This window comes from Accipiter gentilis, chromosome 33 (genome assembly GCF_929443795.1).
Source record: "Accipiter gentilis chromosome 33, bAccGen1.1, whole genome shotgun sequence".
NCBI lineage: Eukaryota > Metazoa > Chordata > Aves > Accipitriformes > Accipitridae > Astur > Astur gentilis.
Genome location: NC_064912.1, coordinates 8,273,317 through 8,297,547, shown reverse-complemented (window position 1 = coordinate 8,297,547; position 24,231 = coordinate 8,273,317). Strand labels below are relative to the sequence as shown.

Here is a 24,231-nt window from a genome sequence, read left to right as displayed (position 1 = left end):
GCACTTCATATATTTAATTAAAACTACAAATAAACTTAAGTATGAGCTGGTTGGTAGATCTTTTCATAAAATAAGCCTTGGAAGCTAGCTTGTACGGACTTACCTGCTTGTCCACACTTCTTCTATGCAGATAGTGGAGTTTTGAATTGTATTTGACTAAAGCTGAAAACTGCTTTGGAAGCCATAATCAGTTCCTCTGATCCCTGAACCATTATAGCTAGAATTTTGTATTTAAAAAAAACAACAACTTGAAATGGCACGTACACTTGAGCATAGATGCCTGCTTATTCCATGTTGATAGGAAATGTGTAGTACCTTTAATGTATTACTTTAAAGAAGGCCAGAACTGGATCTTGGTTGTTTTGCCACAAAGGCATCTAAGCAATAGTACTGCAGTCTTGCTAACAGAACTCCACCTGAGAGTAAAGAAGCAATAACCGTTAAGTAAAACAACTAAATATGGAAGCGTGATATACAAATATTGGATCATTGCTCAAACAGTTGATGGACTTTTCAGCGACATGTTTTTCTGTCCCATAAGAAATCTGATTAGGATAGTTCTAAAGCAAACAAAACCAGAGCTATGTATGTATCAGCACAGAGTAATAATTGCCCTCTGGAGAAATTTGGATAATGTGGGAGAGCAAACAGTGAGAGACTATTATTTTCTTTATTGAAATAACCTAGAATAATTATAAAGTTAATTATTTGGTTTTGGTAACTCAAATGTCATTTGAACTGGACTTGTAGGTTTGTATCGAACCGGAACAAGAACAAAATCTTTTAAGAAAATGTCACTGTGTTGCACAGTGGGAAAAATACATTTCAACAGTACTTTAAAAAAATCACTCGGTTTTCTTTGGACTCTAGTCAAAAAGAAAGGCGGTAAGGAAACAGGGACTGACAGAAATGATCGTGAACGTGCGTATATCTAGATAGACTCTCATGTGGTAAAAATAGCCTGTGTGAGCCAACCTGGCACAGTACGCGTTGGCATTGCAGTCAAGCTTCAGAGTTAGAACGCCTCCAGGCGTAAACTTGTGAAATAAACGGTGAACAAGGTTTCTGTGAAGGAAGATCCCCTGGGTGTGCAGAGGTACCTCCAGCAAACGTTAGCTGTGCTGCGGCAGACGTGGAGGTGAGCGTACGGAGGGAAAACGCGGGCGTAGCGGTGTGTCCGTCCGGGCATTTTCGAAGCTTCGCGATACAACGCTTACAGCTAAAACAGAAAAGGGCTCGGCTGCTTTGCCGCTGCTGCTCCGCGGGAGAGGCGACGGTGGCGGTTACCGCTACCGGCGCGCCGTTTCCGCCCGCAGTCCCGGGAGTGGGGGGGCGGCCGGAGGCACCTTCCCGTCCCCCCGCCCGCCTTTCCCGTGAGGCGGTGGGAGGGGCCGCGCGAGCCGCGCCACCCTCCCCGCCCCCGGCGGAGCAGCGGCGCTCGGGCCGGGCGCGCCCCCGCGCGGCGGCGGCAGCAGCGGCAGCAGGAGCAGCAGCAGCAGCAGCAGCAGCAGCAGCAGCAGCAGCAGCAGCAGGAGCTGCCGTGGCTGTGCGGAAGCGGCGGCGGCGGCAGCCGGCGGGTGAGGCAGGCGGGGGATGGGGCTGGGCCTGGGCCTGGGCCTGGGCCTGGGCCGGGCCGGGCCGCCGCGGAGCCGTCGCCGGTGCACGCTGCCTGGGGGGTGAGAGTGGTGGCGTTTCGCCGGTCTCCCCGCTGCTGCCGGGAGCGTGGGAAGGGGCGGGCTGGTGACGCCTCCGCGATGGGCCCTGCCTTGCCGAGGAGGGGGGGGGGAGGGGGAGAGAAAGCGGCCGTCGCGTCGCTGCAGGCCCGAACCGTCGGTGCCTCGGTTTTGGTGGCAGGGCAGAGGGGAGGAAGCGGGCCGGAGGCGGAGGGAGGAGGCAGGAGAGGAGCTGGTGAGCTTCTGCTTCTGAGCCCTCTCTCGTCTGGTGCAGAGACCGAGTGCTGAAATATTTTTGCACCCACAGAAATCTTGCTGCCTCTCTCTCTTCCAGGAAAACTAGGAACAATGTTCCTGGGTGCAAAACCTTGGGTTTATGTCTCCTCTTGTAAGTGATATTTCAGGTTTGTCTTTTAGAAAATCAGCAGTCTTTGCTTTGCTGGGAAAAGACACGTTTGTAACAGTCTGAGGATCCTAGTTGCACTGTTGGTTTGTATTCCTGTGCTGCTTGTGTTATTTTTTTATTTATTTATTTTTATTCTTTACCAACTTGCATGCTTACATCTTTGTCCTTGATCTGGATGGAAAGATGGTTACTTAGTAGTAAGGAGGAGCCACATGGTGGAGAGTGTAAGCATATTTTGGTTTGGTAGTGCCTGAGGAGAAAATTGTATAGTTTTTGATAACTTCTAACATACCATGACTGGTAAGTAAGTGATCTGGATCAGTGTTTTTCTTAAGAAACTGGGTACAGCCACCTGAGAGAATATAGTAGGAACATAAAGCAAATAGGTTTATATTTTTGGTAAGCTTGGAACAATCTTAAATTCTTCTCATTTGTGCATTTGCTGAAATACTAGCAACGAGTAATTACCAGTAAAGTTAAAACAGAGTTCAGTCCTTCACTGAGATGGCAAGCAGATCAGTCCAGATCAATCCCTTTGTGGTTCGAAATTTATTTTTTTAACATTGCCCAGCAATGTCTAGCATTGACCTTTGTTAGTAATGTTTTATTCCATATGCTTGGAAGGAACAGTGTTGGAGTAAATTAGATCATTACATTATACTGGTGTATTCTCTGATGGTATTTTCTGATGATATTTCTTTTGATTGGTATCTTTTCCTAAAAACTTGATTAAAGATATTGTCAAAAGTAATCTGAATCATAGTGAGGTTTTTTGTTTCAGTTTCATGTGTTATGTAATACAGGAAAAGAACAGAGAGGGAGATTGAGCCCAGCTGTTTACATCTAGAATCTGGTTTTGATTGTAGTTTGCAATACATATGTTGCTGAAAAGGTAGAAGATCATGTTTCATTTTGGGGGTGGCTAAGTTAGTTAAAAAGTTTAAAACCATCAGAGAGACAAAAGAATTACAACAATAAATTATACTGCCTGCAATTCTAAGCAGTAACTTTTTAGTAATTCAGTAAATTTTAGTAATACAGTAACTTTTGTCTTAATGAGGTTTGTCTTGTTGCTTTGCAGAAGTAATGCCCTACCTGGCTTGAAGATCTAAGAGAACTTCCTTTTTGCCTAAGGCATAAAAGGAAATGGAACAAAATGAGACTTTACAAGGTGAAAAGGAGAGGGCAAAAGTTGAAAAACATGCTACTCCTGAGATCAGTCGGCGGATATCAGTTAGTGAGTTCCTTTGCCACTGCTGTTATGACATTCTGGTCAATCCCACCACCCTGAACTGTGGGCATAGTTTCTGCAGACATTGCCTAGCCTTGTGGTGGGTATCGTCCAAGAAGAATGAATGCCCCGAGTGCAGAGAAAAATGGGAAGGATTCCCAAAAATCAACATCCTCCTCAGGTGAGTATATTGTGCCATTTTGGATTTGTAAACCCACCAAAATTAGTTGTCTGGTTTCTTGAGTTTGCTGCAGATTTTTGTAGTTTATTGGCAGTCTGAACTGTCACAAGGATGTTTAAATCCTGAAGTCTTTCGTGTTCTGCACTTGTACTGAACTGTTCAAGCACATTTTTCTGCATGGAACTAAGGGGTGGGTTGATTTGCTTTGGTTTGGGTTTTGGTTTGGTTTTTTTTCCCCTTCTGAATTTTTGGGGGGATGGAAAGGAGGAATCTTTTTTTATTATTGAGACACTTGTATCTTTTAGTGTAGCTGGTTGTTTCCTAATAATTCTAGGTTAGAATGATCTTTGATAATTGTGTAATTATTTCTGTAATAGGAATTATTTATAGGAAGAAATGTGATCTTATTGCAGAACAAAGCTAGACATATCAATTTGCGGTCTTCAATTACCCACAAGTTCTTGTGCAATAATACTTTATCTTAGGTTAACAATGTTTTAATAAATAAATGGTAGCATTGATGGTAGGCTTTTATATTGTCTTTTGCTTAGCATTTTTGAATAATCAAGGTTTGCCAGTAGCACACACAATTCTAGTTTTATCTAAGAAATAAGGATTTATTTGTGTGTGTGTGATATTTTAACTTCCTTTATCTTTAGAAGCTAAGGAAAACATTGTTTGGAGGTAATGATTTAAGTTTAACTTTACTAAGTATTAATAACTAATGTTTTCTTACTTTAAAAGATGACGATTTTAGTAGAGGCTGGAAAACAAAAATCCCCAAATTAGTCCCTTTTCTGAATGTTAAGCCTCAATGGTTAAGTACAATGACAAATATTTTTCTCATTAGGGATGTTATTGAAAAGCTATTTTCTGATGCTATTGAACAAAGAAAAGAAGATATTCAACAAAACAGTGATGTAGCACGCAGTTTAGCAACCTTCCAAAAATATGGGAGTGACCAGATCCCTACAGTTCCGAACACAGGAAGAATTAATCCTCGAGGAGGAGGGTTTTTCTCAGGCGTTCTGACAGCTTTAACTTGTGTAGCAGTAAGTTTCATCTGGTTGGTTCTCCATATTTACTTCATTAAGCATGCAATCAGATATACTTAAATTACATGCACATAAGAAAGATTGTTAGCACAGAAGAAACTTTAGCTGAGCGGAGTAAATAAGGTAGCATTCAGAGTTGTCTGTCAGGAGCTACAATTGCAATATACAGCAAACAGAAGTTAGACAAATTGGGTAGAACTTAAAGATGCTTTCTTATAACCTGAATATTCTAGAGTCCATAAAATGGAAGATTCTACATGTCAAGCCTCTTAATGCATGTTTATTTGTATCATTAATATATTTGCTTTGCAGGTAAATGATCTTTTTTTCTTTTTTTCTTTTTTTTTTTTTTTTTTTTTTTGTTAATTTACTTACAGGTAGTTCTGCTTGGATATCACTGGAGTAGCAGAGAATTTGAAGAAGATCATCTTGTCCACAAGCCTGTTGCTAAATGGACTGCTGAGGAAGTGATACTTTGGCTAGAGCAGCTGGGCCCATGGGCTTCACATTATAAAGAAAGATTTTTACTGGAGAAGGTGAATGGAAGGTGAGAGGCCTAATTGTCAAGAACAGCTATCATTTGATTGGACTACTGGATAGCTTTCATTAGGGATGGTATATTGTGAAATGACCATACTTCATTCCATAGACTGGGAATATTCTATTGATGTATCAGAATAAGATTCAGGGGAAGTTTTAACACTTGTAGTTGAAAACTTTAGCAGTAGATAATAAGCAAGGTAACTGAAAATTTTCTAAGAACTTTTTAAAATGCTGACAATGCAGACTGAAATGATACTGAAAGTAAAATACTACTAATGTATTATCCACCCCTCCCACCATTTCTTTCTTGTGAAAATATTCATATGCTATAGGCATTGTGGTATTCCACCCAAGAGCTCTAGGTTTCGGGAGACCAGGCTGGATCTGTGAAGTACTGAAGAACTATGTTCAGTAATAGCCAAGAAGCTGATAAATTTTCATGCTGAAAGCAGGCAAGAAAAAACTTGAAAAGAAGGATATTTAAAACCTAGGCTCTGAGACACATTTGATTTGGAACACTTGATACAGAATGTAATGATGATCTTTAAGGTCCCTTCCAACCCAAACCATTCTATGATTCTGTAATCCAAAAGGTGATACCTTCTATCAGTAGCTTACTGTTTCAGTATGTAATTGCTAATTTGTTAGTCATATCTTTTTGGTGAAGAGGCACTGTTTACCTTCTGAATTCTTCTGCTTTTGTAGACTCCTTCTAACACTGACAGAGGAGGATTTCATGAAAGAGCCTTACAGTATAGAGAACAGTAACCATAGAAAAGCTATTATGGCAGAACTGGAATGTGTGAAAACTTTAGGCGTTAAACCACCACAGAACCTTTGGGAATATAAGGTACGTTTTATATAAAGTCTGTCATGTATATTAAATGTTTTTAAAATAATATCTTTAAAAGAAAATTCTCTTAAAGCCAGGAGGAATGTTAAGGTAGTAGAATTACCCTTGTAAAAAACTGCTCAGTTTAATGAACTGTTGTATCTGAAAAAAAAAACAACCTTTGAAAAAAAGATTGTCAGGAAAATCTAAGAACTGGCATGTCCCTTTCGTTTTGTTTTTTCATTGTTTGAAACTTGATAATTTGATACCTTTCAGGCAGTAAATCCAGGAAAATCACTCTTTTTTCTGTATGCACTGAAGAGTTCTCCAAGACTTAGTATGTTATACCTGTATTTGTTTGATTATGCAGAAGCTTTCCTACCTTTTATCCACACAATTTGCCCTACACAAGAAGACAAGTATGAAGATACTGTCACAAAACTACTAGTAAGTGTTCAAACATTAAGTATGCTACTTGTTTTAGTTATAAGCATTTTAAGACTAGCAGCATAAAAACACATGATCTAATTATTCACCATTTCACCTCTTTACAACTTTAAAAAAAAAAAAGTCCTACAAAGTAAGTGGTTCCTTGATTTTGTTGTATGTGATCACCAGTGTTGTGACCGTTACCCTTAATAAGATTGATTTAAGGCTATTAAGACTTTAAATCTGTCAAACTATTTTTTTTTGACATTCACATGACTATAGAATGGCTGTTCACTCAAAATAGCAGTATTTTAACAAATGGCATTATAAGGTCTGGCTGTCTGTGATGTTTTATTCTGATCTAATGGAAATTACTGGGTTATAGTATTATTTACCAGAAAGTATAGTAAAGATAAATTACTGCTTTCAATGTATGAAAAAACAATTTTTCAACAAAAGAATACTGGAAATAAGCCAGTATTGTGCCTGTTTAATAGGAAATTGATTGACAGTCTTTTTATCCTAATTTACAGGACCTTAAAGATCCTTCTTGGAAACAGTGGAGAGAATTCATTGTGAAGTATTTATTTTTGCCATACCAGTTGATAGCTGAATTTGCTTGGGATTGGCTGGATGTGCATTACTGGACATCAAGATTTATAATTGTAAATGCCATGTTGCTCTCTGTTCTGGAATTATTCTCCTTTTGGAGGCTCTGGTCAAGAAGAGAATTGAAGTAAGTCTTACTGAGCTTGTTGAAGTAGGTAGGAAGTACATGGCCTTATAAATAGAAAGTAACAGTCTTATGATTTCATAGTTGCTCACTGAAATGACATGTCTAACCACAACTCTGAGGTTAATAAGAATGTGTGAAGCTGAATCTGAACTTGAGTATCTTTATTTCTTGAAAGGGTTTCTTATAGCTTGTTTTATTGATCAGATGTAGCAAATGCTGTAATGGTAATAAGCATGTTCTTAACCATTGGGTAAATATTAACTCTTGAGAATTGCCTTTTATGGTAACTGGTAGTAGCTATCAGCTAATTTTGTCATGATATGCTTACAATATAGTTATTAAAGGATGAGTCCTCAGGATCATAAATAAGTTTAGTTACACTGATAGTATTTCTGATAGGTGATCAAAATTGCTGGTTTTAGTTCCTGCTTTAGCCTTCAGGCATCTTAATAGTACGTCATAACTGCTGTGATCTTTCATTCATAGTTTTTAGAACTTGCATAGGAAATTCTTGTTCTGGTGTATACTGGGTTTCCACTTTCTCTGCCAGCAGCTAGGGGGCAGAACATGTTCAAAAGAGAGAACAGGCTACATGGACATAATCTATGAGAAATCTGGAATTTGACCACTTTAACTTGCTGTGCTTTGTGGTCTGAATAGATTGACTTAATGCTTTCTCATATAAAATCTAGTATTACTATATTTCAAGAAAATGTTTCTGGAGTGCAAAATTATATTTTACAGGTACCTGAGTAAGGAGTAAATAATTTGAGGCTGCAGCACATACTAGCTTTTCTTAGATAGAGTAAAAACAAAATGGAAAGTTCCTCTAAGCCTCTTTTCCTTTTTCACAGGACTATTCCTCACAGAATGTGGAGACATTTCTGGAAAGTCTCAACCCAGGGTCTTTTTGTTGCCGTTTTTTGGCCTTTTATTCCTCAGTTTGTCTGCAATTGTTTGTTTTACTGGGCCTTGTACTTTAACCCAATTATAAACATTGATCTTGTGGTTAAAGAAGTAAGGCGTCTGGAGACACAAGTGCAGTGACTGGCATTGGAACTTTTGAGCTGTTTAGCTTCTAAAAATGGACATTTGAAATAAGTTTTGCTTTTCTTTATATGTGTAGCAGTGAAAGTGGTGGATTATGTTAACTTAAACATACAAAAAAGCCTTAAGGTAAGTTACTCTTAAACTAGTTGATTCCAAATATGAGGATGGGCTTTATTATCCAAAAGGAATTTTCTATTGAAAAAAAAATTACATTCCTGATTTAGCCATATAAAACTTATACAGTCATGTCACCCTATTTTTGATTAAATCAAACTTCTCTATTCTGTCTTGAGCATTCTGGTTATTTTTCAAGCCTACCTTAAAATCAGTGTCTTCTGAACAGCTACAAAGATTGGGGGTTTTGTTTGTTTTGTTTTTGTTTGGTTGTTTTGGGTGGTTTTTTTTTTTTTGTAACTTAGCATTTCATAGCAGCAAGGTGTTCCTCAACTTAAGTTTGCCAAAGGAAAGCTCTTCCTGGATAGGCTTGATATTGAAAGTACTTCAGTGTTTTCAGTTTGCTTTACATGTAAAGTTGCGACCGTCAAATACAGCCTTACAGTAGAGTTTGTTCTAAAATTCCTACTGTTGAAGGCAAAGACTGCTTGAGTTTTCTTCTGGTTTGGAAAATGTGGTGGTTGTCATTCAAAAGTTTTTATTCAGTTAAACTTCATTAATAGCTTCTTTAATGCTCTCCTCTTGAAGTCTGTTGCTTATTCTTAAATTCAGGGTTATCTCTTAAAAATGATTATTTTGGAAAAGTGACCTGACACTGTAATTGCATCTCACTGCAATATAATGTGTTTATCTGGATCTGTGAGTGAATATGAACTGGAAAGTTATTTTGTGTGAACAGGATTGCCATTTGTTAATGTATGGCTTTTGACTGAAACAAAAGTCAGATTATTCAAGAGTTTTGTCCCCTTACATTGTGCACCGTTTTGGGGGTTTGGGGCTGGTTTTTTTCCATTTGTATCATTAATATGAACTTTAAATTTGCCTATGAATATTTTTAAAGAATAAAGATCTCTTTTGAAATCTTCATGCTTCCTAAAGAAGTGGTTTGTTTTATTTTGGTTTTTTTATATTGAAGTACTTGTCATTAGCTTTGACTTGTGCAAACTTGTTCTGTAGCCCCGCATCTTTTAAGTTGAGAGGGGTGAAAGTAGGCGTAAAAGACTCCTGGTTCTTAAACTGTTAAAATTAGCACTTATGACAAAACGTATTATTTCAGCACTTCATGTTACTGATTTCTCTTCCTAAAATGTTTCAAAACACTATGAAATGACCCTAACTAAAACCATCTTTACATCCTTATGAGGTATATATGCTTCTGAACTTTGCAAACCCATGCTGTCCAAGATCAAACACTTATGGGAAAGGCAGTTGAGTTGGTCCCAGTGACTGCTACTTTTTTCATGTATCTGTGTTGGTGATGGTTTGCATTTGCACTTTTTAAATCTGGATCTGAAGTTTTAAGGGTAGAACTTCTCCCACTGCCCACAGGAAACTCAATGTGTACATAGAGTAAGGAGCTTGAGCCATATCAAATGAACAACTTCTTAGAAAACCGTATTTAAAAAGTAAATACTAGGAAAAAAAGAATTATATTAGGCATTTTTTAATACAGGTAGGACTACTTAAGGTGAATGAGATGCAGAAGTTAAATTATGCTTCATAATAAGTGTTTAATATACATGAGAGGGCTCTTTGTGCTGTCACTCCATGCATTTCTTCGGTCAGTTCAAAGTTAACAAATGTTAAGGTAAATGTTAGTAGAAAAGTTTGATTTGTATCTTATAGCCAGTGGAGGGGGGATAAAAAGTTTACAGTGAATGATGCTATGAATCTGAAAAATCTGTGAATCTGAATATAAACAAAATTAATTTTAAGTCAGTTACTCCTTAAGCTGATTAAACTCAAATTCCTATTTAGTCAATAAAAGCTTACATAGAACTAATGAACTTGCTTTAGTCCATGCACTGTAGAACGTAAGTAAGAGGATAAATGTTTACTTTCACCATTCTGGGGTAGAGAGGCTGAGGTGGCAGGAAGGAGGATCAAGAAAGGGGAAAATCATTTGTTGTCACTATTGTGACAAAAAAAAAGTAATTTTAGATTTAAATACACAGAGAGTTTTCATAAAGACTGATGTTGTATATCTAATGCCTACACAAAGGCTGAATCTCACCACACATAAAGTCTGGCCACAAAAGGTGTTTTGTATGATAGGGAGCTTTAGAAAAACATTTGGCAGCTTCACGGTCACATTCACATGCCATTTTTTGGCATTTGTCTTCTAGTGATTCTGAAAGAAAACACAGTAAGTTTGATGTTAGTCTGAAGTAATTAAAAAAACCCAAATGGAATACCAAGAATTGCTACCTTATGTTCCATATTTGCCAGATAAATGGCTCTTGTATTTCAAGTGCAATAAGAACTGTACTGAGCTTCAGTAAGACTTACACTTCTTTCGTGTTCTTTAGACAAAGCTCCGTGCTAGGACATCTCAGCAGCAGAGAATATACAAGCATGGTTGGGTTTAGTGACAATTGATAATCAGTGGAACTATCTTGGCAGGTGAAAATACAGTAATTGGATAAAGACTTAAACACTCTTCTTCACCTTCTATAATAAAGGAACTCTGATAATTGATTTCTCTTTAGAAAGTGATATACGACCCTCCCTGCCTGCCCTGTTGCTCTGGTGAAACTTGGGTTTTGGGAAGATACTTTCCATTTCACATATGCTTTAATCTACTAAAGGATGTAGTATTAAAATTATACATGTGAAATAAGGGATGCAAAGATGTTCTATGTTCAGCTTAAATTGCCACCCTTTTTATTAAGGTATTCAATAAGAAGTTAGGTAAAATGTGTTTAAGTACGATAAAATTCATGTCTGGCCATACTTGTTTTATAATTGTAGTGTTGTAGCTTAACAGATTTCTTGGCATGAACGTTTCTTCTTGGCGTGAACGTTTTCTTCTACAGCAATATATTTTGGTTTTATTGTGCCAACCCAGAAATGTGTGTTTTTTCTCCCTGCAACTGTCTGTAAACTGAAGAATCCTTGATTATATTTTGTCTGAGTATTTAACATTTTGAAAGCTTAGCCAACTCTCCGCTTGAGATTTGTCTAGGAGCAGAACAAGTGTTCAGTTTTGTGAATGAACTCAAATTCTGCTATAAAATGGAAGTGTTCTTTATGTATGTATGTTGATGCTGCAACTAGCTACCCTAAGAACTACTCGATAGCATAAGTAACATAAACAACATGGTAGGATTAAAAAAAAAACCAAACAACATTAACTGAGAAGAACTATTCCTTCTCTTGCTATTGCTACAAACTTAATCTTCTCCATGGTACACCACAGACTTTGTTCCAGCTTTGTTTCTTGATGACATGCCTACTATCTTGGCCAGTGTTTTAAAATATTGTCAGCTTCTGGACTGGAACAGCAGGAGAACCTTTACAGCCAAATATAGGTGGACTGTAACTTGACAGTTAATTAGTTTGAGAGAGAAGACTCTTAGTACTTCTGGAGCAGAGGGAATTAGCAAGTAGAGATTCTGCATGAGGTAGACATTTGGGCAAAGTAAGGTTGAATGAAAAGGAGGAAGGGAAATAGTGTCAAAAACTTTAATTTCAGGTCAGGCAAATTCTAAATTGAGTTATGAGAGATTTTTGCGTTTTCTCTGAATGGCCTACTGTGTTGTCTTTAAACTGTGGTAGTCAGACTTGTAAACAAGTTTATGTATGGGTCTGCTTTTTTGTAGTGCAAATAATAACCAATTCTCAAGCTGATTTGCATTCTAGACGGCATAAAATTACTTGCGAAGTAACCTACCTAGCACCTGATTTAAAAAAAAAAACAAAAAAAACCACAAAAACCAAACAACACACAGAACAAACAAACAACACCCATCAAAACCCCAAACAAACCAACCCCAAAACCTAACAACAACAAGAAAAAACCCTGCAAATTTGGGGGGCTTGTGAGAAGTTGTAGTTTCAAAAAGTCTTTGAAGTGTATTGGAAAATATTTGCTAAAACTTTGGGAGTTGTGAACAAATAATGTGAAAGAAATGCTGCTTTTTCATGTTAAACATTTTTTGTTTTTTTTCTTTGAGATCTCTTTGTCCTTCTCTTTTATACTGCAGCATGGCAAGTGTATTTTATTCATATTTCAGAGCAATCGAACAAAATTTATCAGGATGTGGTCAGCTCTCTGTTGCAACTTGTACACTAATTATGTAAATATTTTCAAATTAACATTTTATGGCTTGTGGACATGTTACTTCCATGAATAAACATACTCATCAAATATTTTATTACCTCAGTGTTTGAAATGTAAAGTTGTAATTGTGAATTCATTCATAAATTGCAGCAACTAGTGGGCTGTGCAACTGATCAGTGGTAAATATGCCAAAAACTTGTCCATTATAAACTTAAAAATGGTGTGAAATATTTTCTGCTAAGTATAAAAAAAGATCCTTTTTAAACAGTTGTAATTTTCTCGCCTCCTGTTTGTAGTTGCTCTCCAGTTGGAGACCTGCAGAGAGTAGCTTAACATGGGTTCCTCAATATACGTAAATGCTGAGTAAAAAGAGGGGGGGTTTGCTAGTGTTTTCTGAAAGGGTAATAGAAGGTCGTAGATCAGAATTTTGTTTGCTTATGTATGTCAGTAGGTGGGGATTAAGAAGAAGAAACTGCATTCAGTTGGCTGGCATAGCTGTGCTTTCTGCAGGCATAGCGTACCCTGGCAAAAAAGTCACAAAAGGAAGGCTGGTAAAACAAGAATTTTACAGTTAATTAAGAAAATGTCTTTCTATGAAGTCAATGAGACAATTAGTAGAAGTAAAAAAAAAAAAAAAAAAAAAAAAATCCACAAAACCACCCGCCCCAGCTAGAACTGTTCACTCACCACACACAGCAGCGTTGTCTTCACACTCCCAGTGGTAACTTTCTATCTTTGGGTGACAACCTGCTTGTTCTGCCTTACCATAGCAGCAGTCATGATTAAAGCAGCACCTGAGAGTAACAGAAACGGGCTTGCCTTAATTCATACTGTGGTGATTTATGGTCACATAATCTGGATGGTTTTTATCAGCATGTTTCTACAGGCTGTGAAAGAATAGAACAGTCAACATACGCGAATGTACAAACAGTTACCTGCTCAGGAATCAAAATGTTAATTGTTTTATAAATCACTGGGAAGAAATTACACTCTTTCATGTAATCAATGATGAGGAAAATGCCTGATACACGTTGATCTAGTTGAACTACTTCATAGATGAAAATACAAGAAATCTTTAAAGTATTCTGTTTTAAACACCATAAGCTTAGGTGCATATGCCTCTCTCCTAGCCCCTTCCAAGAAGAAGATTAAATGCCAGAACAGTCTGTCAGATAATTAATTATGTGTTTTTTCTGCCAGTTATTGGTGCTATTGCAACAGTTACTAACAGGGAATGGACAAAAATATTTGTTAAGCTGTAGCATACTATCATAAGTGTCACTTTATAGCAAAGTCCTTAGATAGTGGCAGAAAAGCTGAGAGCGGGTGAAATGTTCAGTAATGAATAGGCACGGGTACTGTTTGATGCCATAAGATAACTAAAACTGTTTGCTCAGCATCATGAGAAAATTTGGAAAATTGCCCAGAATGATGATTTCAAAATTGTTCTTGTCATAACTGGACATTAATAGACTTTCTATCACATTGTGGAACTGAACAGTATAGGTAAGCATTAGCGGCATATTTTAGTGCTTAAAAAAATAATTACTCTTCTGGTATAGAGTCCTTGCAAGCCCAGAATCGTAAATAGAGAAGGTAACAAGGACCTGAAGTTAGATAGCTTGGAAGTTTTTGCTGCAAACTAACTATACTCTTTCTTTTTTGACTCAGTGGAAGAACAGGGTGTATCTGCCAGCTCTGCATTCGGTCATTCAGTTTCCACCTGGTAGCCTAAACCCATCATATTACAGTAGGCACATGATGTTTAGATTGCCTGAGGAATTTGTGTCTGCAATAGAAAAAGTTAATGCTGTGAGCTCTCAGTTGCAATTACTGTTTTTTCCTATGCTTATTAAATAATTGCTTGGTAATGCCACACGAATCGCCATTTAAAGATCCTGCAGTACATAACAGTTCAACAGCACATGCCTGTGAAGTAGCTCAATACATCCACTTCATGCATAGAAATAAAAAAAATTAAAATTCTAGTGAGTCTTTGTAGCAGTACTAAGGTAAATAAACCAGGAAATACGGCGGCTTTTGCCATAGTGCAGAATATTTTCATGTGTTCACAGAAATTTTTAAAATTACTTTGGTCCACTTTTAAGCATTTTAAAAAAACCCAGATGCTTAAGGATTTTATATTTTGTCGTGTGAAAGCAATATATGATTATCTCCATTTGAAAGTTTAGAAGTGGCAGGCAAAAATCTAAATTGCAGTAACTTTTATTTGAATAATTCCATTACAGATGTTCTTACTTCAGATTAAATATTTCTGTATTTTCACTTTACTTGTTTTCAGGCATAATTCTGAATGTAAACAGCCCACAGTGTAGCTCAAAACTTCAAAAAATCAAACTTGGTAAGAATGTTTCTACATACAATCAGTGCAATTCTTGATTCTGTTCAAATGCGGTAGAGTTAAGTACACTCACTTCTGGCTTGTTCTTAACATGTAGCTATTAAAACCCAGACTACAAATAGCTAACCATGTTTTGTGAAGAAGCGGCTTCTTGCTACTGTGGGACTTTTACAAAGTGGAAAAAATGGCCTACAATGAAAGACTGGCAAACTGCAGATTCTCCATCAATATCTTTAGGTATACAAGTGACCAGAAGTAATAATAGTCCCTTTTTGTATGTGTTCCCAGTCACTAAAGTAGCAACTACATTCTACAAAATTGTCTTTAAACTAACAGATTACACATCCAAAAATTTGAAATACATAGGCAAAGATTCTAAAAGTTTTAGGTCTAATTACGACTAGAATCTTTATGCAAAAAAAAGAACATCAGATTTGAACTTCCCATCTATTCTACCCTAAATGTGAGCATCGGATGTTTGTTTTCCTTTTAATTTACAATATATTTGTCTGATAAGTCAGAACTTGAGATGTCACACAGAGTAGGGAAATGTATCATAATGATAAACTTGAAAATACAAAACTTTATTGTAACCAGAAGATCATCTTTCTGTCAGCTAATGTTCAATTAGAAATTAAATTGATGGTAGTCAGTATGCTGACTATGACTTAGTACTAAATTTAGTACTAAATACGAAGGTTTGTTTTTAGAATTATTTTAGTAACAATTCATAATTCCTTTTATTCAAGAGTTATTTTTCAACAGGTTGAATTTTGCATAATTTTCTGTGTATTCTTTTGAATACTAATAAAATGGGATGGATGGTAGTAGAATCAAAAGATTTTTCAACTGCCTTTTTTTTTTTTTTTTTTTTTTTCATTTTCACTTTTATAGGTAGCTTAAACGTTTGAGCTTTAAAGCTTCTCCAAGCCTTTAGTTCTTCAGCTCTTGGCCAAACAGCAACAGCAAAGAAACTCAGTTGTACTGTGAATCCAATATTAATGCAATGAGAGTATAAGGCAAGTAGGACTCGTGTAGATCTACAGTAACAGTTTTAATGCTTTGGAGTTTCTTAGCAGTCTGGGGTGTGTTTCAACTTGGTTCCCTCGCTGATATTAAATAGGCCTAATTCATATTTTAGTCCTTTTAGTCTGTCATCTGCATACATTCAGCACTTAATTACTCAGATAAATAGTTACTCTTACCAGTCTACTCTGTCCTTGGGCCATCCTCTTCCTCCCAGACCACAGTAGCATCCATAACGTAGGTAGGCGAAAGGAGATCGTCCTGTAGTACACCTAATGGCCCCAGCTAATTCAAGAATTCCTCTTCGATTTCTAAAATGGGCTTCGCCAAAAGTGCCTTTATAACCTGTGGAAGAAAAACTCTTTATTTTTTGTTGAATCAAACATGCAGATATAAAGTAGGTTTTTTTGTTTTTTAAACTTTGGTAATGAATGTCAGTACTTCAAAATAATAGTTTCTTTTTGACGTTTTGGGCCCACACTGCTTGACCCAGTTCCTTTTTACCCTGACCTCTAGGGAACAGAATACTGAACAAGATTCTGAATGGCTGCAGTCATTTCCTCCCATCAAGGAAGGCACCATACAATGGCAGACTTTGGTCATTTCCAGCCTTAAAACCGGCAAGGGCTAGTATGTGTTCTGTGGTCTAGGTCCACTGATCTGCTAAGATTAGATGCCCTAAGCGTTGCAGTATTTTCTCCTTATCATAACATGCAATTTTGGCCATGTTGTTATTTTGTAGAATGTAATGCTTTACATTTGAACAAATGCCCTCTATGATGGGGTTCTGGTTTTCCTCATTTTTAGACAAAGCAGCCAAGTAACTGGCGGGGGTGGTGTGGGTGTAGAGCGGGGAAATGGGTGGGTGCTTGGACTCATTGCCAGGGAAATTAGAAGAAGGGTTGCTTTTTTTTTTCTGTTTCATTTTTGTTTGGGTTTTGTTGTTGTTGTTTAAGAGATTCTCACCGTTATTTCACCAGAACAAGACTGTATTTAGGAATTTTATTTTAACTATCCTGTGTCAGTACTAAAGCAGTAGGTCCAGGGCAGCAAATTAATGTTGAGGCAACAGATGACTTTTTTGGGGGCTTCCTGTCATCCTTCAGGTTGAGCTAACATGTCAAAGACCCTTAATGGTAATGGGCAGCATTTCCTTGCAGTGCAGGCTCCAAACTATTTGCAGCAATTTTTAAGAAATTGGATGAGTACAAAACAAATTAGTGGAAGGCTGCTGATTAGAGTTGTCTTACTAATTAAACTAATGATTTATTTTGGTATGAGGAGAACAATTTATAAACCTTTAACTCCCAGTACTGGATACAGATTGGGAAAGACGTGAAGATTTAATAACTGATAATATCTGTGAGAGAGACAGCAGAAAAATTTAGACTTTGTCATTGAAGGCTTTGATACTTATTTTCCTACAGAATAACTATATGATTATACAGTTTGTATAAAATCTGTATAATCATATAATCTATTATAATAGACTAACTAATAGACTAATCTATTAAAATAGATTATATGATTAATCAGTTAATAGAAGGTCTGCCAGAAAAATACTGTTCCCAGCACAGTTCAGTAACTTAAAATGTGTGGGATGCTGGTGACCTCCAGCACTCGTAATTTCGTGAAACAAAGAGATTTATACACCTCATGAAATCACCTCATTAAGAAATACAATTGGTTTGTATGTGAGAATGGTAAAAAAAGCTTTAGAAAGAACATTTGTAGCTAATCCTTACTTGCAAAAATAGCTAGGCTTCCTAAGACAATATCTAGTACTCTTGTGACTGGCAACTACTCCCGGATCTTGTTCCCTCCTGCTTTGTGGGCATGTGATTTAGGGAGAGGAGAGGATGTGGAAACAAGAGTGCCTAAACCTGCACATGCATCTTTGGCCATTGATTAAAAGCAACTGCATCTTGAGGAGTTAAAAAAGCATCCTTGGCTAACGTAGTCGCATGCAGTTTCGTTTAAAAACTGTTCCATTCGCACTAAAACTTCCTTGCTAAGATAATGAATAGTATCTCTTGTGTCATGGCTTCCATTCTAGGATATTATCTGCTGTTTAGTTATATAGGTTTTCTGGTAAAAAGATCCTCTCATGCTTTTCCAAGGGGTCCCTAAGTTGTACTGGGTGGACTCTTTGGAACTTGTAGTTCTAGGTGTCAAAATAACAGTCACGTTGTGGAACTGACACGCGATCATCTCCCATTCCACTGCAGCTCTGAATATATGTTTCAGCTCTGGGGACCAGATTCATTTGAGTATAACCAGATTCTTATCTTTATGATGGCATTGAAAGCGTTATCTTCACTGTCAGTATAGGTTCAGTAAATTCCCAGCTGAAAAAAAACCTGCAGTAAGGCTGCAGCATTACAAATGGCAACTGCTTATACTCTTAAATGTTTAGTAAGATTTGGCTAGACTCAGCCAGTAACGTCTGAAAGCACCATGTTAGTCGTTAATGGCAAAGCAGGGTTTGCTTTGCATGACGTTAGTGATTCTGAAGAAATCCCTGAAGAAAGTGAAGAATTTTTACATTGTGTCTCAGTTCCTGGCTACTGAGGAAGGATGGTGTAGAAGAGCTACAAGACAGGAAGAGAAAACTAAGAATAAATATTCCTGGTTTCATTAGAGAATTGTTTACTAACTTTGGACAAATCCAAGTTACTTGATTTAAATCCCTGTAAAGTAGAAGTGATTAACTGTCTGCTCCCTGAGTTATAAATCTTTAAAATGTGCCATGTAAGTTAAAGAAAAGGACATGAACTTTTTATCTTCGCAACTTATTTGTGTTACAGCATCTGGACATCCAGGTATAAACCAAGACTGTATTGTACTGTAGATACTCTGAACATGACTAAAGGAAAAGTCTCTGTCCCAACAGCTTTGCAACCTGAGTTTAATGAAAGCGACCAAAGACCATCCTAGAAGACATAGAACTATGGAAACAATAAGATTATCAGTATGATGATGGTTCCATTAGTGTATTAGCAACATAATAGAATTTCCAAAGTATTTTATCAGAACTTCTGTGGAATACAGTCAGAGTGAAGTGACATTCTGCATATTTCCGAACGTTTCATGATTAAGGTATGTTTTTAAAATCTTCTGCATGGTTTTGTTTGGGTTTTTTTATGAAGACTTCACATTTATCTTTATGGACAAGAGTATTTCTGTAGGTTTGATTATGCATTCCTGAAAGAGTAGTGTCATCTCTCTGTGTCTAGTCTGTTTTTGGTTTTGTCATGCGGATTCTGTGCAGCTCTATCAAACACAGTATTGTGCATGGGGAAGAAGCAATGGATCCAGACTGCATTTATTTTAATTTCATTGGTTTATAATCTGTATGAAAAAATCAAAACCACATTGTTTTGATACCTAGTGGTCACAGGAAATAAGTACAACTAAGTGTACAAAAATAATTTACAGTTAGACAATTTGAGTCTAGTCTTGTTATGGCTTTTAATATTCTTGTAATATTTAATTCCAGTGTTTAGTGCATAATAGGAATTGGAACTTTGTTAAAGTTTCGACTGTTTTCATTCTTGAAAGAAAACTTTAAAGACATATATTTGGGAGAGGAAAGAAAAAACTTACAAGAGATTAGTCCATCAGCAAACTCAGATTTAACTGGATGTGACGTAGCTGCTTTAAAAGTAAAGGTTGAAGGGAAACCAAAACCATACCAATCCTAAGGCTGCTTTAGGCACCGTAAAATAGCAGATGGGGAAGGAAAAAACCCCAAACAAATCTATGCAGTTGTCTTTGTGACTGTAATGACAAAGCCAGAGAGATCAAAAGCTGTGAGGTGACTTTCTGAAGACTGAAATTAAGTAAACACTAAAGACAGCCTGAGAGAAAGTAACAGTAAGTAATCACATTATATGTGTTGTGCTTGATTTTAAAACTGTAATACCTGTTGCCCAAACTGGAGCCCTGCCATGTTTGGAGAGTTTGAACTTCATCATGCTGTCTTGGTTTGTTGCCTGCATAAGCCCTTGAGAGTTCAAATTGTGCTCAGTGCTGTACGTTATTATGTCTTTGCAAGATGTTTTCCACTATGCCTTCTCACTCTCCTTTTTTCCTAGTTTTCTGAATAGCTTACAATAGTATTTAAAAATCCAGTCCCTGAAATTTCCATATGCATAGAGGAAAACCCCACATTTTAGAAACACCTGATTTTTTTGTGAAAGATTATACTTACTGTAACATTTTACTCTTTGCAGTGGGCACAATGCAAACATAATAATTATTTTTGCAGATATCTAATTATATTTTTATTGAGATGCACAGCTTTGCATAATTATGATACATAACTACATTAATCATTAGCATCCAGTCCATGATGTTTTGTGGGTTTTAAAAGAAATGTTAAGTCATTCTTTCAAAGATAGGCTACAGAAACACTTTTTGATGTTAAATATGTGTACGATTTCCTATAGTGATACTTTCTTTGTACAGTCATAGCGCTCTAGTAGTTCAGAACTTGAAACTTGGGAATAAGCAGCATTTCTGATGCGTCTCCGAGATGTTGCCAGAAGTGGAAACCTTTGAACTGTATGCATTCTAGAACTTCCCCCCCCCCCCCCCCTTAGATTTTTTTTTTTCCCCCCTCTGGTTTCATAAACTAGCAGGAATAGGCTTTTTCACCTCATCTTGTGGCCCAGATTACTGATGTGCAATCTCCACAAATTGTGGTCACGTGTAAATTTTCTGAAACTATAAATTTCCTGTTAAGATATTGTGGACCAAGCATTGGGAAACAGGTAAATTGCATTTGCCTTCCTCCTCACTGCCTACAGACCAAGTGACTGTGATGCCTGACTCGGCTATCGGACCAAAGCCAGGCTCTCTGTAATGATCACTCTAGGCTGGCAGAAGCAGTGAAACAGTCTTTCATTGCTTTCCTTAATGTTCGTGCTGAGGTTTGTGCCATGGAAAGGATGAAGTCTGGAGAATGATCAAAATGCAGAAGGAATAATATGGGCATTCTGAGGTCAGGAAGTAAAATTGGGGCAGCGAGCTTGGTGGGACCTCAAGTTGGCCCCATTATGCAAGCACCTTACCTTATGGTCCTTAATCCTGTGAGTGCCCCACTCTCCCCCTCCCCCCTGCCCCTGCTTCGTTCTGTGCACAGAGTCTGTTACAAGAATGAATTGAGGCTCTTGTCCTTAGCGTCCTGATATTTGTAGGATTTAGTCTGGTGAATTTGCAAGCTCTGTAGGAATGTATAAAAGAAGCGTAAGAAGACAAAAGAGAATCTCCTAATTAAGGCAGTTGAATGCTATTCTGGAAGACTGGATTTTATCCTTACAGCTGTCACAAAGGTTCAGCATGAGGTTAGTTTAATCACTTTAAAACGACACCTGTTGATGTTTACTAATAGTATGCTCCCAGCCTGCTGGATATCCTGGGGCTGGAGTACTAAACTACTGCAATACTCGGTGAGAGCCAGGCCTCGAGTACTTGAAGCTCCCCATAATTTTAAGTAGTCGTAGGTAAAACTGGTTTCTAGCGTGTCACCATGGGAGCCACATGTCACTCTGGGAACCTAAAATCAGTGGATGCTTATTTTCTGTCAGCCCAGCTATCTATCTGAAAAAGAGGGATGATAATACAATTTGACAGAAGTGTGAAAGAAGTACATGCAGATACTATACTGATGGATACCTACAAAAACCTGTGAGGAAATGGACTGTAAATTATTACAACTGGTCTTGAAGACTGCATAATAAATAGGACATAGGAGGCAACAAAAATAATTAAATACCTGCAAAGTGAGTAGTCGGCTACGGTCAGGTATGAGGCAGGGGTCCTTTAATTACATTCTCGCATCATAACTTATTCATCAAGCCTGACTCATTCTTTCGGAATAACCCGGTTACGGTTTTGTAGGCAGTCTCGGTTCTAGCAGTTCCTAGCTTTTGAACTGCTTTGTAACTTCAGCGCTCCGAGACGGCTCGCTCCAACACCCCCACGGAGAGCGCGGGTGCGTGCGCTTACTACTGGCTTTCTAGCAGGATTATTATTACGCACGCAAGCTGCAGTCTGATTTTAAATACTGAACTTTTTAACACGTTTACCCGCTGCCGCTGCACTCGCAAAAAGTGGCGTGAGCCCCTCGGGCCGAGCTGCCGTGCTGCAGATGTAAGTGGCGGAAGGGGCGACGGGCTGTCAGCGCGGCCGGCTCCAGCCTCCGCCGCCCGCCCGGCCGTTCCCTCTGCCCCCGGCAGCCCGCCGGCAGCCCGCCGCCCGGCCGTTCCCTCTGCCCCCGGCAGCCCGCCGGCAGCCCGCCGCCCGGCCGTTCCCTCTGCCCCCGGCAGCCCGCCGGCAGCCCGCCGCCCGGCCGTTCCCTCTGCCCCCGGCAGCCCGCCGGCAGCCCGCCGCCCGGCCGGCCCCTCTGCCCCCGGCAGCCCGCCCCTCTAGCCCCGCCGGCCGCTCGGGGCTCTCCGTTTGGGCGCGATGCAGCCCAGCTATGCCCCCCGCGCGTTCGGCAATCTGAATTTCGGAGTCCCGCTTTCCGAAGCGCGAAGGCATTCATTCCCTTGCCGCGATCGCCGCTCCTAACGCCCCTTCCTCTCCCCCGCCCCCCGCCCCGGACGCACCCGAGCCCCGTCCCTGGGGGAGCGCCCGGAGAAGGGCGAGCGCGTCCCGCAGACCCGGCGCCGGGTCCCGCAGCGGCCGTACTCACCGGCCGCGAGCAGCAGCAGCAGCAGCAGCAGCAGCAGCAGCGGGAGGGGCGGCCGCAGGGGCAGCGCCGGGCGGCGGGGGCCCATGGGCAGCTCCCGGCGGCGGGCGGGGGTGCGGGCTCCCGGCCGAAGCGCGTGCGTGCCCCGCTGCGGCAGCAGAGCGCCGAGGTGTGAGCCGGGGCGGCTGCCGGCCGGCTATAAAAGGCGGCCTTCTGCCCCGGGTCAGGCCCCCCGGAGCCGGGGCCGAAGACCACGCTCCGCTGTCCATCCGGCCAGAAGGGAGGAGCTGCCGCCGGATTGCTGCGGAGGGGGAGCCGGGACCTGCCACTCGGGCAGCGGAGCGGCCGGCAGACCCGGAGGGAGGGCCGGGGCCGGGCGTCTGCCGGGCTGCGGTGCGGGGGCCTCCCTGCCCTGGGAGCTGCTGTAATCTCTCCCTGAATCACAGCCCGCCCTGGATAACTTAGTCTGGCCGCGGAGAGGCAGGGCGGCAGAGGGCTGTAACTGACGCTCGTGGTTAGCTACAGCCGGCGCCGAATACGCGCGCCGCACCTGTAGTCTCCGTTTGCCGAGCTTCATCTCCCGCTTGCTGCTTTTCTTGGAGGACTAAAGAACAACCAACTCCCAGACTGGTCATGGACATTGGTAGCTCGATCGAAATAACTTTTTAGCCCTCCCTCAACCAAAAGAGAGTCCTATACTGAGTATTTTTTTGGTACATTGTGGAATCTCCGCCTGTTTTTCCATTCCCGTTCCGACTCTCGTACTATTTCGTAAAACCTACAACTAGATGCCATATCGCAATCGTAGCTTCGCTGCTCCTCTCAACACACAGGCAATACCGCTTGCTTTTATGTGATTTTTTTCCTTGCTGGTACGTTCCAAGTATTTCATCAGACCTTTTATAATTGCACTGAAACCAGTGGATTTCCTGTCACTTGTGCAAGTAATCCGGACCCCTGAAATTTCAGGTATTGATTTTTTTGCGTGTCTGTTTTGCTTTGGGGTTTTTTTTTAATGTTATTGTATTCCAGGATATGACCCCCATTGGATCCCATTGAGGCCTACACTGCTAGGATAAGGAAGGAGAGATAAAAACAAAGGGTTTTTTACCAAACTTACCAAGAACTTCTTGGTCATGTCATCTTACTATTGGAGAGCAGCTGGTAGGTTTTTTTGTAGTGAATGGTATTTTCATCAAAGAAGTAAAATGGGTTTTTTTCACATGCATACTGAAGGGTAATTCGACTTTTGCATTAAAATGCTCCGATTTCTGCGTTATATCATTCCTCTTCAATCAGAAGTAGAAAATCGTACATGGTCTGATTCCAAAAGACAAAAAGCATGCACAGACAGATCAGATTCGGTTTTGTTATGCGCTCATTAATCCACGCTCTATGAAATGTTTGTGTTGGCACTGAAATTAGGGTAGCGTGGGATAAATGTGGAAGCGCATCAGTTTAAGGTAGGATATTAATATGCCTTTGTACACCTAATACACCTTTGTGCAACTACATGCAGAACACCAGAAATGGTACGTTAGCCCAGTCAAAACTGTGCATGGTGCTCGAACAAGCAGAAGGGATCATGGTACGGACTTGACAAACCAGAAGAAAGCAGGGTTTCCAGCTCAAGAGCTTATATTCTGCAAAAAGATAAAAGTTGTTGTAGGCTTGCTGTGTGACCGTGAGTTCCTGCTGATCGATACCAAGTAGCTTCTGATACAATGTGCTAGGATTTGCTGCCAGCTAGTCCTTCTATCTCCATTTTTTGGG

The 24,231-nt window shown here is 39.5% G+C and overlaps 2 protein-coding genes across 10 annotated transcripts; one reads left to right on the top strand and one right to left on the bottom strand.

The window, feature by feature from the left end:
• The first annotated feature begins 1,518 nt into the window (after window positions 1–1,518).
• BFAR (bifunctional apoptosis regulator) lies at window positions 1,519–8,428 on the top strand. 9 transcript variants are annotated; one of them, XM_049791267.1, is made up of 9 exons: window positions 1,519–1,577; window positions 2,008–2,061; window positions 3,161–3,491; window positions 4,342–4,543; window positions 4,924–5,093; window positions 5,795–5,939; window positions 6,198–6,368; window positions 6,884–7,086; window positions 7,941–8,428. In XM_049791267.1, exons 3-9 carry the CDS (start codon window positions 3,226–3,228, stop codon window positions 8,131–8,133), a joined length of 1,350 nt encoding a protein of 449 aa, XP_049647224.1. In that variant the 5' UTR covers window positions 1,519–1,577; window positions 2,008–2,061; window positions 3,161–3,225; the 3' UTR covers window positions 8,134–8,428. The 9 variants fall into 9 exon arrangements, with proteins under 9 accessions (XP_049647224.1, XP_049647222.1, XP_049647220.1 ...); XM_049791265.1 differs by having other exon boundaries at window positions 2,008–2,077; XM_049791266.1 differs by lacking the exon at window positions 1,519–1,577 and adding an exon at window positions 1,596–1,676.
• Window positions 8,429–9,241: 813 nt separating this feature from the next.
• On the bottom strand, window positions 9,242–22,700 carry PLA2G10 (phospholipase A2 group X). The gene is made up of 4 exons (XM_049791269.1): window positions 22,462–22,700; window positions 15,941–16,106; window positions 13,061–13,167; window positions 9,242–10,441 (listed from the first exon to the last, which is right to left on the bottom strand). The coding sequence occupies exons 1-4, from the start codon at window positions 22,544–22,546 to the stop codon at window positions 10,296–10,298; spliced, it is 504 nt and encodes a 167-aa protein (XP_049647226.1). The 5' UTR covers window positions 22,547–22,700; the 3' UTR covers window positions 9,242–10,295.
• Window positions 22,701–24,231: the final 1,531 nt, after the last annotated feature.

What these genes read in the sequence shown, in the direction of transcription:
- PLA2G10 (XM_049791269.1), bottom strand. Translation starts at nt 22,546, where the DNA reads ATGGGCCCCCGCCGCCCGGCGCTGCCCCTGCGGCCGCCCCTCCCGCTG. An exon ending in GCTGCTGCTGCTCGCGGCCG is followed by an intron (nt 16,107 to 22,461) that starts GTGAGTACGGCC and finishes TTTCTTCCACAG; the next exon opens with GTTATAAAGGCACTTTTGGC. An exon ending in CCCAAGGACAGAGTAGACTG is followed by an intron (nt 13,168 to 15,940) that starts GTAAGAGTAACT and finishes TGTTACTCTCAG; the next exon opens with GTGCTGCTTTAATCATGACT.
- BFAR (XM_049791267.1), top strand. Translation starts at nt 3,226, where the DNA reads ATGGAACAAAATGAGACTTTACAAGGTGAAAAGGAGAGGGCAAAAGTT. An exon ending in CTGGAGAAGGTGAATGGAAG is followed by an intron (nt 5,094 to 5,794) that starts GTGAGAGGCCTA and finishes CTGCTTTTGTAG; the next exon opens with ACTCCTTCTAACACTGACAG. An exon ending in TGGTCAAGAAGAGAATTGAA is followed by an intron (nt 7,087 to 7,940) that starts GTAAGTCTTACT and finishes CCTTTTTCACAG; the next exon opens with GACTATTCCTCACAGAATGT.